Source organism: Anabrus simplex, chromosome 4 (assembly GCF_040414725.1).
Source record: "Anabrus simplex isolate iqAnaSimp1 chromosome 4, ASM4041472v1, whole genome shotgun sequence".
Lineage (NCBI taxonomy): Eukaryota > Metazoa > Arthropoda > Insecta > Orthoptera > Tettigoniidae > Anabrus > Anabrus simplex.
The window spans coordinates 393,041,514-393,060,319 of NC_090268.1; the positions used below are offsets into that span (position 1 = coordinate 393,041,514).

The window sequence follows — 18,806 nt, forward strand, 5'->3', positions numbered from 1 at the left end:
GTACTGAACCCGCGGCCGGGCTACATTCTTAGTCATTACCCGTCCAGGACCCGTTTCCAGCGCGGTCCGCACATTTGACGACGGTCCAGAACATTATTATTATTATTATTATTATTATTATTATTATTATTATTATTATTATTATTATTATTATTATTATTATTATTATAGATGTTCTGGACCCCACAGCAAGATGCAAGACCGCTACTTGGCGATAAATTACATCTGGTGCCACTGTCATTGTTAACAATGTGACCAGCACCATTGTCGCGCGTAGCCAAGTGTGCGGGATTTCTGCTGATACGAATGACATACTCCGTGCATTGTTGACCTTATTATAGAGGTGAACAATTGGACGGTCAATCTCATTCCTATCGTTTATTTCAAAGGTGTTTAAATTTTTATTTATATGCCAGGAGAATGTACTGTAATCTAAGAACGTTCCCCGAAGAAAAAGATGGCTCTTGAAAACGAACCCAGGAAAGATAAAAAATGATCGGTTTATGATCAGAATAAGTACATCGGAAATCTACAGCCTGTTTCCAGTCATTCGACAGGGTCAGGAATGAAATGAATAAAGCCCCCATCTGGCGGCGGCAATAGGAATTGTGCCGGCTGCCGAAGCCTGTCGCACTCCTCTGGGGCAAAGGATAATGAATGACAAATGAAATGAAGTGATATTGGACAGTGCTGCTGGAATGAATGATTACAGGGAAAACCGGAGTATCCGGGGAAAACCCTGTCCCGCCTCCGTTTTGTCCAGCACGAAGGTCTCATGGAGTGACCGGGATTTGAACCCAGGAACCCAGCTGTGAGAGGCAGGCGCGCTGCCACCTGAGCAACGGAGGCTCCTTATAAGTACATTATGAACAGTAAAATCAACTATTCTCACCTCTTTTTACAACCCACCGCCGTTAAGTTTATTTACCCCCACCCCCCCACACAAAAATAACAGAAAGGCATGTTTCTTCATGTTTAAAGGAGATTCCAAACACCAATGTTCACGTCTATTACATTCAGTTTTGAGATATAAGTATCCCCATAAAAATAATTAACTTTTTTCACTTCCTTTCACACTCCTCACCCACCCCCCAATTGAATTTTCCGGAAAAAACCTTGTTTCTTTAATAGTAAATGATCTTCTAAATACCAATTATCACGACTCTAACTTCCTCAGTTTTTGATTTGTGTGACCTCATAAAACGAATTAAACTCCTTTTCAATCCCGCCCCACAAGTTGATTTTCCACCCCCCAAAAAACGCGTTTTTCTTTGTTTCTAAAGGAGATCCAAATACCAATTTTCACGTCAGTAACAACTTTAGTTTTTATTAGACGTAAGTATTCTCATACAAGTCAATTAATTTTTCAGTTCTTTCACCCCCCCCCCCCCCCCACTGATTGGATTTTTCGAGAATACGTGTTTCTTTACTTTAAAGCAGAATCCAAATATCAAATTTCACGTCTGTAACATCTTCATTTTTGAGATATCTGTAGCTTAATTGAAATAATTCAACACCATTTTCAGTCACTTTACCCCTCCCCCTCCAGCCAAGTGGTATTTCGGAAAACTAAAAATACACGTTTCTTGATTTTTAATAGAGATAAAAAGTACCATTTTTCACTTCTGTAAGATGTTACGTTTTTGAGATATACTGTAGAAATTCTCATTTTAAAATTACACCCCGTTTTTAGTTCCCCTTTAATGGAGTTTCCAAAAACAAATCACCTATGTTTCTTTACATTTACAGGAGATTCCAAATACCACTCTTTACGTCTGTAACATTTTACGTTTCTCAGGTTTTCTGTAGATATAGTCTTTCAAATATTTCACCGAATTTGTCACTCCTGTTTAACCGCCAGTAATTGAATTTTCCAAAAAAAAAAAAAAAAAAAAAAATACATGTTACTTTATTTTTAAAGGAGATCCCATGTACAAATATTCAGTTCTGTAATATCTTCAGTTTCTGAGATATGTATCCTCATTAATGGCATTCAACCAATTATTCACCCTTTTACACCCCTCCTATTGGGATTTTCCGAAAACAAAAAATACATGTTTCTTTATTTTTAAAGGAAGTTTTAAATACCAATTTTTACATCTGTAAACTTTTCAAGTTTTAAGATGTAGATACACTTATTTTAAAAATTCACCCCCTTTTCACCCCCATATATGGATTTTCCAAAAACGAAAAAATACCTGTTTTTTATTTTGAAAGTAGATCCCAAATAACAATTTTCAGGTCAGTAATATCTTCAGGTTCTGAAATAAATGTAGCCTCATTAAAGGCATTCAACGCATTTTTCACCCTTTTCCACCCTTATTGCAGTATAAGGATTTTCCGAAAACAAAAATGTACGTGTATCTTTATTTCTGAGGGAGATTCTAAATATCAATTTTTACATCTCTAATTTTTAAAAATTTTGAGATATAGATACACTCATTTTAAAAATTCACCCCCTTTTCACCCCCACTAATTGGATTTTCCAAAAACGAAAATTTCGTGTTTCTTTATTTTTAAAGGAGATCCCAAACATCAATTTTCAGGTCTGTAATATCTTAAGTTTCTGTGATATAAGTATCTTCTTGAAAGGCATTCAACCCGTTTTCCCCCCGTTTTCACCCCTCCTATTGGGATTTTCCCTAAAACAAAAAATACGTATTTCTTTATTTTTTATGAAGATTCTAAATACCAATTTTTACATGTGTAAACTTTCAAAGTTTTGAGATGTAGATACACTCATTTTAAAAATTCACCCCCCTTTTCACCCTCCCATTAATTGGATTTTCCAAAAATAAAAAATACGTATTTCTTTATTTTTAAGAGAGATCAAAAGTACAAATTTTCAGGTCTGTAATATGTTCAGTTTCTGAGGTATAAGTACGGGTATCCTGATTAAAGGCATTCAACCCCTTTATCACCCCTTTTCACCCCTCCTATTGGGATTTTCTGAAAACAAAAAAAATATGTGTTTCCTTATTTTTAAAGACGATTCCAAATACTAATTTTTACATCTGTAAACTATTAAAGTTTTGAGATATAGATACAATCATTTTAAAATTCCACCCTCCTTTTCACCCCTTTACCGATGAATATCCAAAAATCCTTTCTTAGCGAGCACCTATATCTCAATATGAATGTATCCACGAAATTTCTATGTCCAGTAGTTTTGGCTCGGCGATGATGAGTCAGTTAGTCAGTCAGTCAGTCAGTCAGTCAGTCAGTCAGTCAGTCAGGACAAGTTATTTTATATATATTAATATATTTAATGCAGCCAAATAGCCATGACAGAGAATATAGCTTACATTGATGGGTTACATATTTGCATAATCACTTACAGACATTGTTCTTCTTGTACAGAATTCAATGTGGTACTGTTCACACGTTTTTCCACATAGTTTGCACTCACAGTCTATACTTGGGTCATGGAAGTGTTTTGATTTGCAGATTAGGTGATGAAAACCGTGAACTGCTAATCTTGTCATGACATGTCTTAATTCAAAATTAGCTTTTGTCCACGAGCGATCTATCATTGTCCCTATGCCACAGAAGTCTGCTTGGACTTCTTCTCTCTTCTCCGTCAGATTTGCTAGCAGTTTCTTTGATGCACCGGTGTTCGGTAGTGGCATACTTGTCCTGAGATCTTCTATGAGAAATGATTCCCTTGCGAGGAGATATACAAGTCTAGTTCGTGTCGTTTTTGATACACCTATCACCTTCTTTATATAGTTTGCTTTCACCTTTTCCAAGGTTGATAAGTTCCTCGTTGTTAAATGTGTCCAGATAATTTCAATGCCATAAGTCATTATTGGAAGAATTTTTACTCTGAATAGCAACATTGCTGTCTCCAGACTAAGTGATCTACTGCCTTTTATTTCATGCATTGCCATCATTGCTTGAGTGGCCTTCTCTGTGACATGTTTTGTGAAACAATATGCGCTCGATTGCAGGGTGATGCCTAAATATTTGAAGTCTGATACTATCTTTAATTTTTTATCCCGAATGAAGGTCTCTGCTGAGGCGGGTACTCTCCCTCCTTTCCTGAACACCATGGTGTCTGTTTTTGAGATGTTTATGAACAGCTTGTTTTCGGAGCACCAGTTTTGGGCGTCATTTACAGTTTCCTGTAATTTTGTTATGTCTCTTGAGCCAATTACAATATCATCGGCATACGCGCAAGAAAATACTCCCTCCTTTTGGGTAATTCTTAGGATATCTGCGGTTGCAACTATAAACAGCAAAGGACTCAGTGGGTCACCCTTTAGGACCCCGTTTGATTAAGCTATTGGATCTGATAGAGTGAGGTTATCCGAAACTCGTACTTCGTTCCACTGCAGTATTGATGTGATGAGATAGGTCCATATGTTATTCGTGCCTAGCATCTCCTTAAGCGTGTCTATCACTAGCTTCCTGTTTATCAGGTCAAAAGCTTTAGTAAAATCTATGAAGATAGTATAATATTTTTCGTTGTCTTCTAAGGCATCCCAGATTTGGTTTAGCAGGAGTTCAATAGCGTTTAGGGTAGATCGTCCCTTCCTAAAACCAAATTGGTTCTCTGGCAGATGCTCATTTATTTCCTCATTTATTTTTCCTGTTATAATTTTGATGAATATTTTGAAGGGACAGTTTTCCAGTCCTATGCCTCTATACTTATTGGGATCTCTTGGGTCTCCCTTGCCTTTATATAGAACTTTTACAATTGACTTTCTCCACTGGTCGGGAATGGAAGCAGTTTCTATACATTTGTTATATAATTTTGTCCATATAGGGGCTAGCAGGTGTGCAGTGTCTTTTACATATTAATTATAGATCCCGTCCGGACCTGCGGCTTTCTTGTTTTTGGTGCTGTCTATAGCGGTTCTAATTTCCTCTATGGTCAGGGGTACCCAGTCTAATTGTATATGTGGAGTAGTGGTGTGTAGATCTTTTCTGGGGTGCGCTGGACCTTCGATGTTGAGAATCTTACTAAAGTGTGATTCCCAGATTTCCATGTCTATGTAGCGCGTCTGTTGTTGTTTCTTTGGGTGTAGGGCTATGAACGGGTTTTTCTTGGCTTCCTCTGCTAGCTTCTTGCTCTCCGATTCTAAGTAGGCGCGTTTCTTTTCTTTCAGTGTCCTTTTGTAGAGTTTCCTCTTCTGTGTATATTAGACTTTGATTATTCAAGTTCTGCCTTAACTGTTGCAATTTATCTAGGGTCTCCCTCCTCAGCCTATAGCACTCAGTATCAAACCATATCTTTGTTCTTCTTGTGGCACGCGGAATGGCGGCCTTTTGTAGGATTTCTTCTATTATTCCTGTTGCATCATCCAATCTTGAATTATCTATTAATGTGTCTAGATGTGTAGTTGAATCTAGCATATCTTTAACTTTCTCAACATCTATTTTCCTTGAAAGGGGGTGAATTGTCTTTTTCTGTAGTTATTCCCACTCCCCTTGGAAACGTATTTCAATTGGTAAGTGTTTCTTATCACGGCTTGGTTTGTTGTCCATATTGTAGTCATGATGCCTGTTATTGGTCCTTTCGTAAGTGCAATATCTATTGTGCTCTTTCCATTATGTGAGATGTATGTAGGGATAGTGGGGTTGTTTAGCAGGATGAAGCCTTCTTCTTCCAGTTTCTCGAGGACTAACTTTGCTTTGTAATTCGGAATGTCCAGTCTGCAGTTAAGGTCACCTGCTATAATTATTGGCTTATCTTGCTTGCTCTGAGTGATCATTTGGCCTAGCTCGTCCATTATGTCGATCGGTATATTATAACATGTTTCCGGCTATTTGACCATCTCTCGTCGCCATAAGACCTACCTGTGTCGGTGCGACGTAAAGCCAATTGTATAATAATTTGACCATCTTCAGCTTTGAATATGTTTATTTAATAATTTGTTGTGTTGTTTTGGAAACATTTGTAAAGATTCTGAGTGTTCTTCAAAATTAATTAAATTAAAATAAGCTTTGACTAATGAAAGGAATGCGTAAGAAGATGGATTTCATATATATGTTAATTTGATACATTTTAGAGAGGGTACATTCATTTAAAATAGCCTTTATAAGGTTAAGAGAAATTTCAAGACTGCTATGTGAGTGAGTTGTTGGAGTAGGGAGGTGAAGGAGTGAAGTAGGAGGGATCGTGTTCTATTAGGTAATATGATTACTTGTTTTAATTAACTGTACTTTCATGAAAGCAAGAAATACAAATTATGATTCACTTTCTATTAAACATTATATATGCAATATCAATGCTGTCCCCAAAAATTATACCATGCAATTTCTAATGGAAAATTTAATTTTGCAAACTTCAGAAGGAGACAGTATACCTTATATTATTAAATATATTATTACAAAAATTTATATTTCAGGTTTTTAGACACCAGGGACCGACGCCACTGAGAACAAACTTCGAAACAATTTTAAAGTATCGACATGAAATGCGCCGCGATTTCTTTAAAGGAGTGGAAGGAGCCTTAGCTACGTAAGTAGTCATCAATTACATCCACTACAAGGACAATCAATGAATGTAATTCAGAATAAATATTAAATGGAACAAAGCATGAATTTCAAGATTACAGTACTGGGCTAATTGTTTTAGAGAATCACTTGCATGATAGTACGTACATCATAAGTAGTATAAGTTACGGGTTCTGCACCCTCCACCTCCACGGGCCCTCCGCAGCGGCCTCCTCCACCTCCACCTCCACAGGCTCTCAGGAGAGGCCTCCTCCACCTCCACAGGACCCTCCGCAGATGCCTCCGCTGCAAACCACGTGCTCTTGTTTGTAAAACAAAGCTACGTGGTTTTTTGACAGCTGTCATCCGCCATCCTGCATCGCTAACCTCAGTGCCGCCATCTTGACGGAGCTAAACCTTATAGTCACCAACTTTGACATGTGGTAGCGGGCAATTTGAAAAATTCCACGTGCATTTTGACAGCTGGCATCCGCGATGTTAATTAACAGACCAAACAAAGCTACGTGCTTTTCTGTCAGCTGCCATCCATCATCTTGCATCGCCAACCTTTGTGCTGCCCTATTTAGCTACTACCTTTGAAATGTAGTGGTGGCAATTTCTACATGCTTTTTTGACAAGATGCCATATTTAATCAACGGAGTATCGCGCTGCCATCTCTGCGGAACTAAACCTTATCCTTATGCATGCGGTGGAGGGAAATTCAAAATTCCACGTGCTTTTTGACAGCCGCCATCTTTAAACAACAAAGCATCGTGCTGCCATCTTTACGGTACTACCTTTGAAATGTGGTGGCGGCAATTTCTACATGTTTTTCTTGACAGCGGTCATCTTCAACTACTGCCTTTAAAATGTGGTTGCGGGCAATTAGAAAAATTCCACGCGCTCATCAAAGCCTCATGCTTTTTAACAGCTGTCATCTTTAATCAACAGAGCATCGTGCTGCCCTCTTTCCTACGAACTCAGAGTCAAAGCAAGCAGCCTCTCTGCTACTAACGGAAGTGACTTAGCAAAAATATACATTACTATAAAATCCTGGTCCTGTTGCGTCAGGAAGGGTATCCAGCCGTAAAACAGAGTCTTTCGATTTAAATTCCGGTTCTGGACTTGACCTTGTTCTACGGCCGGATCCCCTTCCTGACGCAACCCTATGTAGAGTGATGTATTCATTTTCCGTACTTCTGAGGTGGTTGGTAGTGTATCAAGACAAAAACTCAGTCCCTAAGTCAGAGGAATTAACCAGACTCGAGTAAAATCCCCGACCTGGACAGGAAAATAATCCGGGACTCTATGAACCGAAGGCCTGGACGCTGACCACCTCAATCGATTAATAACAGCGAATACACCGAGGCAGTTAAGACCGTGTTACGGATCGTTTATCTGTAATCTTATATTCGGGAAGTGGTGGGTTCGTTCTCTACCGTTCGAAGTCCTGAGATTTTCACTTTCGCACGGTTGCTTCTTTGCCCATTCTAATCAATCCAATCCCAGCGCTGCCTAAAATATAGTAAACAAACTTTCTCAGCGAAAACAACATACATACATCTTCATTATAGAGTGGCATGCCTTTTAGCGTTCAGTCTGCAAGCTTCTGTGATTTTACTGAACTCCTCCACAATCCTCTATTTGTAACTAAATCTGTTGTCTCGTTTGGTTCTATACCTCTTACGTTAAAATCATTAGAAACTGAATCTAGCCATCGTCGTTTGGTCTCCCGCTACTTATCTTACCCTGCAACTACCGAGCTCGGAGATATAGTAAAAAGCAAAACATCATTCTAATTTCACGAACTTAGCCTGGAAAATTATTATCTTTATAAGAGTCAGCCAAATCAAAACCCAAGGCATTACATCCCTGATGGCCTTGACGTACCAAGTGACATCTGTTGAGCTAATTCATCTCTTTCCATATTTAAAGCAAGTTCACCTAAATTGGGCTAAAACAAAGAGAATTAAAAGAGAGCATAGCATGGCAGGGGATGAGAAATGAAAATTCATTCTCTACAGTCACCCCGGTGAATTGGAAGAACTGATATGTTCAAGAACTCGAAGATGATTATTGGAGATTACACAAAATAGTGTTTGAAAATTTGACCTCGTAAGCGTAAACAACTTTAGAAACCGCTTTGTGTACATACAGTATTGTATGTCTGTCACGGCTCATGCTCCCAGAAAATAAATTAAAGATAAAATTCAGTACATCTCTTCCCTACAACTTTCTTCATATATAAGTTTTCCATTATATTGACATTTTGAAGTCCATGCAAAAATACCTAGGAGGGCTATCTAAATCTCCAGTCTACTGAGGAATATTGTAACAGTCTACAGGCTAATCTTTTGGCAGTATGTTTCCTACTTAAATACCAACTCTGATGCCAATTATTCCAGCAGATTTAGCATTATACTTCTACAAGCAGACAAAACTGAGGGCGGAATCGAACACTTATCATTCATCCGAGATAAAATAGGAATATTTGCCGAAAGTTTGAAATTTACAGACATTTTATATCCCTATGCAAAATATTCATGTAATTTTGACGTATCTATTTCTATTACAAGTGCTATTTTTTTGTTATGTACCTGATTCATAACAAATTATCTTCACTGTAATCAACATACCACTATAATATTCTTTAGATGCCTTTGTCTAGTATAATCAATTGAGAGAAAATAATGAACTTACCGAATATGTAGTTATGATTAGAACTGTTACCATCCCAAGAGACAAAATCAGTAAGTTCTGCCACTTACCTGAAAGAAAAGAAAAGAACCATGTTAGAAACACGCAGTCAATGTGCATAAAACAAACAAATCTGCATCACCGTGCAGTACATATTTAGACTGTTAATAACTCAGGTTTGTCTTCCCTGTGAAACGTATAAAAACGGCATTAGTAGCAATTATGTTATTGTACCCTTCATTCATGGCTAGGAGTTCAATGTACCCCCACAAACGAAAAAACCTAAGTAGCAGAATTACCTAGCTAATTATTAAAGCATTGTTTTAATCTATATATGTAAAATTGGATGTTGGTATATTCGAGATTAATACACTCAAAAACTACTGGACCGATTTCGCTCTAATTTTCACAGTTTGTTCTCATTACACCTGAGAGGGATTATTAAGTGGCTTGAATGAAATCGGATAGGTAGTTTTTGCATTATGAGCAATTTTATTAAATTAAATGAGAAACCACGGAAAACCATCTTCAGGGCTACCAGCAGTGGGGTTCGAACCCACTATCTCCCGAATACTGAATACTGGCCACACTTCAGCGACTGCAGCTACCGAGCTCGGAAATATATTTAAAAGCAAAAGATCATTCTAATTCAGGAACTTCGCCTGGAAAATTATTATCTTTATAAGAGTCAGCCAAATCAAAACCCAAGGCATTACATCCCTGATGGCCTTGACGTACCAAGTGACATCTGTTGAGCCTGAAGGCGCGCAGAGGTGGCAGCTAATCACACCGCAGACGATTTTAATTTTCACTGGTTGATTCCTCAAGCTCGGGGGCTACAATGTAAAGTCCACGTGCAGCTGCGACCATCTTAATGAACAGACATCGTGCTGCCATCCTTAGCTAGTACATTTGAATAGTGGTGGCAGCAGTTTGAAATTCTATGTGCTTTTTTGACAAGCTGCTATATTTAATCAAAAGAGCATCGTGCTGTCATCTTTAGCTACTACCTTTGAAATGTGGTGGCGGCAATTTCTACATGCTTTTTTGACAAGCTGCCATCTTTAGTCAACAGAGTATCGTGCTGCCATCTCTTTTTAAAGCCACGTGCTTTTTGACAGCCGTCATCTTTAAACAACAAAGCATCGTGCTGCCATCTTTACGGTACTACCTTTGAAATGTGGTGGCGGAAATTTCTACATGTTTTTTGACAGCGGTCATCTTTAATCAACAGAGCATTGTGCTACCATCTTTCCTACGAACTCAGAATCAAAGCAAACAGCCTCTCTGCTACTAACGAAAGTGACATAGCAAAAATATACATTACTGTAAAATCCCGGTCCTCTTACGTCAGGAAGGGCATTCGGCCGTAAAACAGATTCTTGCGATTTAAAATTCCGGTCCTTAGACTTTTCGCGTCGGGAAGGGCATCCGGCCGTAAAACAACAACATGCTTTAACTGTCTGCTCTGCTTGTGAAAAATGCACATGGCGTTTTTCGTGAAGTAAGACACTGGATACTACGATTTATAATCCCCAGTCCTAGCATCAAGAAGGGCATCCAGCTGTAAAACAGATTCTTGCGTTGTTGTCAACAAAGCTGTCTTTGATTCTTGCAAAATCCCAGTCCTTATACATTTGGCGTCAGGAAGGACATCCGGTCGTAGAACAGATTCTTGCTATTCAAAATTCCGATCCTTGCGTTAAGAAGAGTATCCGTGTGTGAAACAAATTCTTCCGATTTAAAATCCCGGTCCTTAAGAATTTTAGCGTCAGGAAGGGCATCCGGCCGTAAAACAGATTCTTAAGAAGAAAGGGCCAGGAGCGGGGAAGCGGCCAGCCACGCCCTAGCATTTACAGTGTAGTTCGAACCGCGCTATTAAGGCGTTACGCCTTGGAAGTAGGTTGTGTGTTAGCACCGAGTTTCGTATGAGGACTTGAACAGACCCTGGAGTTCCGGCACCGGGTTAGAGATGCGTAAGTCCCCGGGGCAAGAAAAATATCGTGGGTATGTGTTTTACAGATACGTTGTTTGAATATTTATTAGAGTGAGCTTCAAGCTGCTGCAAATCGGCCAGCGCGAACGCACACTCGCAGGAATGTAATGCATCAGCAAGTTTCGCCCGGTACGAAGTCCACTGCTCGCTTACAAACTGTACAATAAGTAACAGCAGCAGCAGCAGCAGCAGCAGCAGCAGCAGCAGCAGCAGCAGCAGAGAGCCATATAAAGACTTTAGGCCCGAAAGTGTTTCTTGCCAGGCCGGGCTGAGTATCTCAGACAGTTTAGGCGCTGGCCTTCTATAATAGCAGGTTCGATCCTGGATCAGTCTGAAGGTGTATGTGTTGTTAACATAACAGGCTCGATTCTGGCTTAGTCCGGTGGTATTTGAAGGTGCTCGGAAGATTTACCGAGAATTCCTGAGGGACAAAATTCCGGCACCTCGGCGTCTCCGAAAACAGCAGGTTCTATCCTGCCTTAGTCCGATGGTATATGAAGGTGCTCGGTAGATTTACAAAGATCATTTGAGGGGGTTAATTCTGGCACCTGAGCGTCTCCGAAAACAGCGGGTACGATCCTGTCTCAGTTCGGTAGTATTTGAAGGTGCTCAGCTTCATATCGGTAGATTTAAGAAGAACTCCTGAGGGACGGACAGGGAATACCGTAGATGTCGGCTCCCTCTCCTTTTGCTCAGCTCAGCGCCCCGAGGATCGCAAAACTCAGCACAACGACCCGTCTACACTCCCCAAGTTCAGAGCTCGAGGATTATGCGCTGGCTTTCTGACCGTAACATAGCAGGCTAGATCCTAGCTCAGTCCGTTGGTTCGTCCTTATGTCGGTAAATTTACCGGCAGAAATCCTAAGGGACTAAATTTCGGTACCTCGGCGTCTCGTGTTGTCAACATAGCAGGTTCGATCCTAGCTTAGTCCGGTAGTGCTCAAATACGTCAGCTTCTTGTCAGTATAACTCTTGAGGGACTAAATTCCGACACCTCGGCCTCTTGTGTTGTTTACATAGCCGGTTCGATCCAGTAGGGGATACCGTAGTTGATACCGCCTCTTTACAGCCCGTTGTTGCTAACTTAGCGTCGCTCCTTGTTAACAACTGTTTTTGGGATACTAACATGGGAGGGAAGAAGGGCTTTAGTCTACTGCTTACTTTAAAGGCCTGTGTTTTTCCCGACCGTTTAGAAAGTCAGTGCATAAACTTTTGTTACAACTGTACTGCAGGCATATGCATTTTGCTTCGCTGCCTGGTAACAAGTCGCAGTCCACCGGATGTAGTGACGCATGGCAGTTGCAGTTCCCCGTGTGTGTAAAGTGTGTGCATATAAGGAAATTACTGTATTCTCATACCTTCAACGAAGCTGAGTGTCGAGATTGATATCTGCTAAAAAAAGGTAAGTATAATTCTTTGAATATTATTATTATAATTATTATAATTATTATTATTTTTTGATTCGTTGTGCCCAACTGTGGAGCGCGTTTGAACTTATTTTGCACAATGTTCCTTCTTCTTTTCTTCCCAATATCTCTTCATTTTTTCAATGTGTTCCTTTCTGCGTGTTTCTGTCCAGCGTGCATTTTTCTTGTTGATTTCTTTGCAAATTTATGTTTGGTTACTAAGCTTCTAAATTTCATTCCATCTTGAATGGTTTCGTCCTCAATACCATTTCTTGTAGATCTTCATGAATTTCTGCTAACCAATTTTTGCGTTTTTTCAGGGTTAGAGCTAGATTTAGAATTTTCTTTGTTAGCCTGTTGTTATCCATTCTGTGTAGGTGCCCGTAGAATTTTAGTCGTCTCTTTCTGATGGTATCTGTGATTTTTCTGTGAACTGAAAAATTTCGTGTGGTTTCTTTTTCATCCAAATTCCATTTTCGAACTTTGGTCCTAGGATTTTTCTGAGAATTTTCCTCTCTTGTTTCTCAATGCTTTTCATTTGTGACCTGCCGCCAATGATCAGTGTTTCAGATGCATAAAGTGCCTCTGGTTTGATGACTGTATTGTAGTGTCGTAATTTTGCATTTTTGATATACATTTATGTTGTATCTGTTCCATGTGATTTTGTAAGCCCTTTGCAGTTTAGCAGTTCTTTCCTTGTTAGCTTCCTCAGTTAACCCTGCTGGCTGAATAATTTCAACTAGATACTTGAATTTGTCTACTTGTGAAATTATTCCATATTTGGGGATAAATGGTTGATTGTCGGATCTTGATTTAGTTCCTTCCATAAACTGTGTCTTTTCAAATGAAATTTTAAGTCCGTTTTATGCGGCTATTTCATGCAATTTTTCTATGGAGTGGATTGCTTCTTGTCTGTTGTTCGAAAGGATCGAAAGGTCGTCTGCGAAAGCTAAGCAATCAAGGTGAATTTTGTCTTTAAGAAGTCTGCCAAAGTTTTACTTTTAGTTTCTTTTCTCCATTCACGAATCACTTTTTCCGAAACTAAATTGAATAGTAGTGGGGATAGTACATCTCCCTGTCGACACCAGTTCAGATTTCGAATGGTTCAGAAATTTCTCCCAAGAACTTAACTTTTGATGTTGTGTTGGTCAGAGTTTGTTTAATCAATTCCCTCGTTTTCCTGTCGACTTGAAATTCCTCTAGTATGTTGAACAGGGTCTGCCGGTCTATGGAATCATACGCCTTTCTGAAGTCAACAAAGGTGGTTACTGTTTGTTGGGTTTTGCGAATCTGTAGTATGGTCGTTAGGTTTAGGATTTGTTCTGCGCAGGATCTCCCTTTTCGGAATCCAGCCTGATAATCTCCGATCAGGTGGTCTGTTTGTTTCTCTAATCTATTAAGTAGAGCTTTAGAGAACATTTTATATACAAGTGAGAGGAGAGAAATTCCTCTGTAGTTATTAATATCTTATTTGTCTCCTTTCTTGTGAAGTGGGTGAATCAATGCACATTTCCAATCCTCCGGAATTTCTTCAGAAAATCAGATGTACTGTAAGATTTTTTGAATACTCTTATTATTATTATTATTATTATTATTATTATTATTATTATTATTATTATTATTATTTACGATTTCTTTTTCTTTGTTTTTTAGAAATTAATCGTCTGTTGTCAACATTATCCAAGTAGGCATTCTTCATCTGCACATCTTAAGCTACGCCTAAACTGTCGGTTAGTGTTTGCATTTTTTCGAATGCAACGTCTACGCTAGCTAATAAAGGTCAGCGTGCTGAATGTATTTTAGCTCAGTGAAGATAGCTCGGGTAGCTGTTGACAAACCAAGTAACTTTTGTAGCCCTTTCCTATCCTATCGCCAACGGCCGTAGCCGTGTTGAAACACCGGATCCCGTGAGATCTCCGAAGTTAAGCAACATTGGTCGTGGTCTGGAGTTGGATGGGTTGCCACGCGCTGTTGGTGGGGGGTAAGGGAATGGAGGAGCGAAAAGGAACTGGCCACCCTACCGCACGTAAACTCCGGCTCAGGAATACCTCTGCGGAGGTTCGGACCTGCCTTCGGGCAGAAAAACCCTTACCTACCTTACCTATCCTATCATCACAATGTGTAACACAAGTGCTTCTACGCTAGATAATAAAGATATTCGAGTTGCATGTATTTTAACTCAGTAAAGAAGGCTAGGCTAGCTTTTAACGAACCGACTTGCCCTTTCATATCCTATCATCACTATGTGCGATGCAAGTGCTGTGTGTGTAAACATAAGAATGTGCTAACGCTACCTTCAGACAGTTAGACAATATTTATAACATTTTAGCTGTTAACAAACCGAGTAACTTTTGTAGCCCTTTCCTAACATATCATCAAAATGTGTGACACAATGCTTCTACGCTAGGTGATGAAGATCTTCAAGTTGCATGTATTTTAACTCAGTAAAAAAGGGCTAGACTACCTATTGACGAACCGACAAACTTTCGTAGCCATTTCCTATCCTATCAACGCTATGTGCGAGGTAAGTGCTGTATGTAAACATGAGAATTTGCTAACGCTACCTTCAGACGGACGATATTTATAACAGGTTAGCTGTTGACAAACCAAGTAACACTTGTAGCCCTTTCCTATCCTATGATCACTATGTGTGACGTAAGTGCGGTGTGCAAATATAGGTATGTGCTAACGCTACTTTCAGGCAGTTAGACGATATTCATAACAGGCTAGCTGTTGACGATCCGACTCGCCCTCTCATATCCTATCATCACTATGTGCGATGCAAGTGCTAACGCTACGTTCAAGCTACAGACATACATTAATATTTTTTGTTTTGTCTAGGTACATCAAGAATTATCGTTGACATTTATTCGAGTCTCAGTTTGAAAGGCTTCAACGTGCACATTTTAAGAATTATCGTTATTCATCCGAGTAACAGTTTGCAGTCTGCAACGTGTACATTTTAAAGTATGTTTCGATCTCTTTTTGATAGATCTTATATGTTTACATTGATTTTTTAATCTAAAAAATAGTATTCCGCTTTTTGTAGAAAAACCATGGAGAAGATTAACCAGGTAGGTCATATTTCAACTCCAACGACCAAGCCGCTGACGAGTCTACCGCTATATCAGCCATTTAAAGAGATTTCGCTACGAAGATTAAAAACAAAGTTTGGTGAAAGAATTTTATGAGTCTGTAAGGACTTTCAAGTTTTTCTACCCCATAGATTTAGTGTGCTAACTGATTTAGAAGTAGAAGAACTAAATCAACGTTCTATTTGCATTATATATCACGGAATAGAGAACAAATCTTGTGTTATTAGTTTTGTTGATGCGTAATAAATTAGGAAACTATACATAGATGTTTTTTTCGCGTATTGTGTTAGATCGAAATTCTTTGCTATAATGTTTTTGTAGAAAAATTTGCTGTTTATGCATATAGCGCTTAATCTAAACCCTAGTCTTGCAACAAATAACTAATTAGTCGGTTTTTGAGTGCAGCTTCAAGATAACTTTCTTATAGATTGGTTTCTTCGATATGGGTTTGTTAACTGCAAAGAAACAAAAAAAATTGATGAAAGAATTTTGTGCGTCTGTCAGAACTTCGAAGTATTTCTACCCAGTGTGTTATACGAAATGCAATTTTCTTAATAATCAGCTCAAAACGACCGGTTGCCCTTGTTGGCGGTCCCCATCCGACAGACCAAGTTATCAGCAAGTGTTGTTTTTCAATATTCACTATCAAATATTCTAAGTTTTTTCCTTATCGGTCGGTTTTTTGGATATAGCATTTTTTGCTGCAGCATGTATTGTACTGCCAGAATTTTGTCATGCGAGTGTTAGAAAAAACATTAAGTACGTGTCCTAGGGTTTTTAATATTCGCAATAAAACATTCCGCAGCTTGAACTTTTTTCTGAGAAAGCATGCGTTTTGTTGCTCTTGTTACGTTTCATATTAGCACGTTTTGCTTAATCGGTTTCTTGACTATTGCATGTCTATAACACTCAAAATTCACAATCTGTTAAAAAAGTAAAAGGTGTACGTTAGCCTTTTACACCTCGCGATGTACTTACCTCTAGAAATGCAGCAAGAAAGATTCAATTACGCAAACACTATTTGTATACGATCGATCAAAATAAATGTTTATTGCTTCCTCAAACGTGTATAGGATAGTAATTTCCTTATCGGTGTTCCATGGGGTACAGCATCAACTAAAACTTGTACACATAAGAAGGGGAAAGTTACTCGAAGATTGTAAGATAAAAACATGGACATAGAAGAATTGCATTAAGAAGGGGAGAAGTACACGAACATCACTACAGCAAACGATTCAAGATAAAACATATACATACAAGATGTAAATAAATAATGTAGAATTAGCATATTCTTTTATTTCAGATTTGGTATTACCTTCTCCTCCTCCTCCTCCTCCTCCCGCTCCTTCCTCTTAAATACTCGGCGAAGGAGTGTAAGTAGTATGTCAAGAAAAAAGGTTTTAGCAGATTCGTAAGTATGTTATCGTCTTAGGAGAGCAGCTTAGTAGGTATGTTGAGAAGAGAATATTTTTTTCTGAACAGTGATTCTCTTCTTGCAATGCAGTGTTCTACAACATCGAACATTAGTATGTGATTCTAGTTATAATATGTTTTGAACAGCAGTATGTGTTCACGTCTAGCATACACAGTGACGTCATCGCCGCAGCATATGCACATTCTTGCCTTTGCGATGCGTTTACTGAGCGAGATGGCTACGCGATATGTGCACAGTGTGTTTCCATAGTTTTTTATTCTCGTACTAGGCAAATCATTGAAGTTATACTTTTGCTACATTCGCATTATCGTTTACTGAGTGATTTAGCTACGCGATATGTGCACAGTGTGTTTCCTTAGTTTTTGATTTTCGCACTAGGCAAATCATTGAAGTTGTACTTTTGCTATATTCATATTATCGTTTACTGAGCGAGTTAGCTACGCGATATGTGTACGGTGTGTTTCCGTAGGTTTTGATTTTTGTACTAGGCAAATCATTGAAGTTGTGCTTTTGCCATATTCATATTATCGTTTACTAAGCGTTTTATCTATGCAATATGTGCACTGCCTTATGCAAAAGATCGCGTTGTATGTTCGATAGAGACATAAAGCTATGCCTTGACAGAGCAGGTAGGGGAAAAGGAGGTTATAACAGCCGCTATTTTGCGCAAGCTCTTCAGAATTCTAGTCTTATTATTTTTTTCTCTCTTAGAACAAAGGTATCGCCAGACATGTTGCATCGTGTATCGTGTTCTATTCTAGTCTTGTTATGTTTTAATCACTTATTTAGTGTTCTGAACACATCAATCACTGTTCTGATCACATGTTGAAGTTAACGACATCGAGTACAGGGTTCGATTCTAGTCTTCTTATGTTTCAATCACTTCTTTTGTAATCTGATCTTCTTAGAACGAAGGTATCCCCTGACATGTTCAAAACACATGTTGTATCGAGTACAGTGTTCTACTCTATTCTTCTTATGTTTTAATCACTTATTTCGTGATCTGAACACGTCAATTAATGTTCTGAACGCATGTTGAAGTTAACGATATCGAGTACAGTGTTCGATTCTAGTCTTGTTATGTTTTAATCACTTATTTAGTGATCTGAACACATCAAACAATCTTCTGATCACATGTTGAAGTTAACGACATCGAGTACAGTGTTCGATTCTAGTCCTGTTATGTTTCAATTACTTCTTTTGTAATCTGATCTTAAAACAAAGGTATCACCTGACATGTTCTAAACACATGTTGTAACGAGTACAGTGTTCGATTCTAGTCTTGTTATGATTTTATCACTTATTTAGTGATCTGAACACATCAAATAATGTTCTGAACGCATGTCGAAGTTAACGACATCGAGTACAGTGTTTGATTCTAGTCTTGTTATGTTTCAATCATTTATTTTGTAATCTACAAGTCTTAACATGCACAATAATGTTATCGCTGCAACACGTGCACACTCTTGCCTTCGCGATGCATGTTCGATAGAGCTATACCTTGACAGAGGAGGAGGAAGAGGAGGTAGAGGAGGAGGAGGAGGAGGTCTTAACAGCCTATGATAGCCGCTATTGTTTCAAGATGAAAGTTGTCAGAAAAGCACGTAGATATTTTTAAAAATACCCGCCACCACATGTTAAAGATAGTAGCTACAGATGGCAGCACGGTGCTCTGTTGATCAAAGATGGCCGCTTGTCATAAAAGCACATAGAATTTCAAATTGCCGCCACTACAT

At 38.8% G+C, this 18,806-nt stretch overlaps 1 protein-coding gene across 2 annotated transcripts in view; it reads left to right on the top strand.

Moving 5' to 3' along the window:
- The window catches only part of LOC136872032 (probable cytochrome P450 49a1), a 57,344-nt gene that overhangs the window by 5,591 nt on the left and 32,947 nt on the right, over positions 1-18,806 (top strand). For both annotated transcript variants that reach the window (XM_068227304.1, XM_068227305.1), the window contains exon 3: positions 6,354-6,466. In XM_068227304.1, coding sequence (XP_068083405.1) covers positions 6,354-6,466 — 113 coding nt within the window. The remainder of the gene's footprint in view (positions 1-6,353; positions 6,467-18,806) is intronic.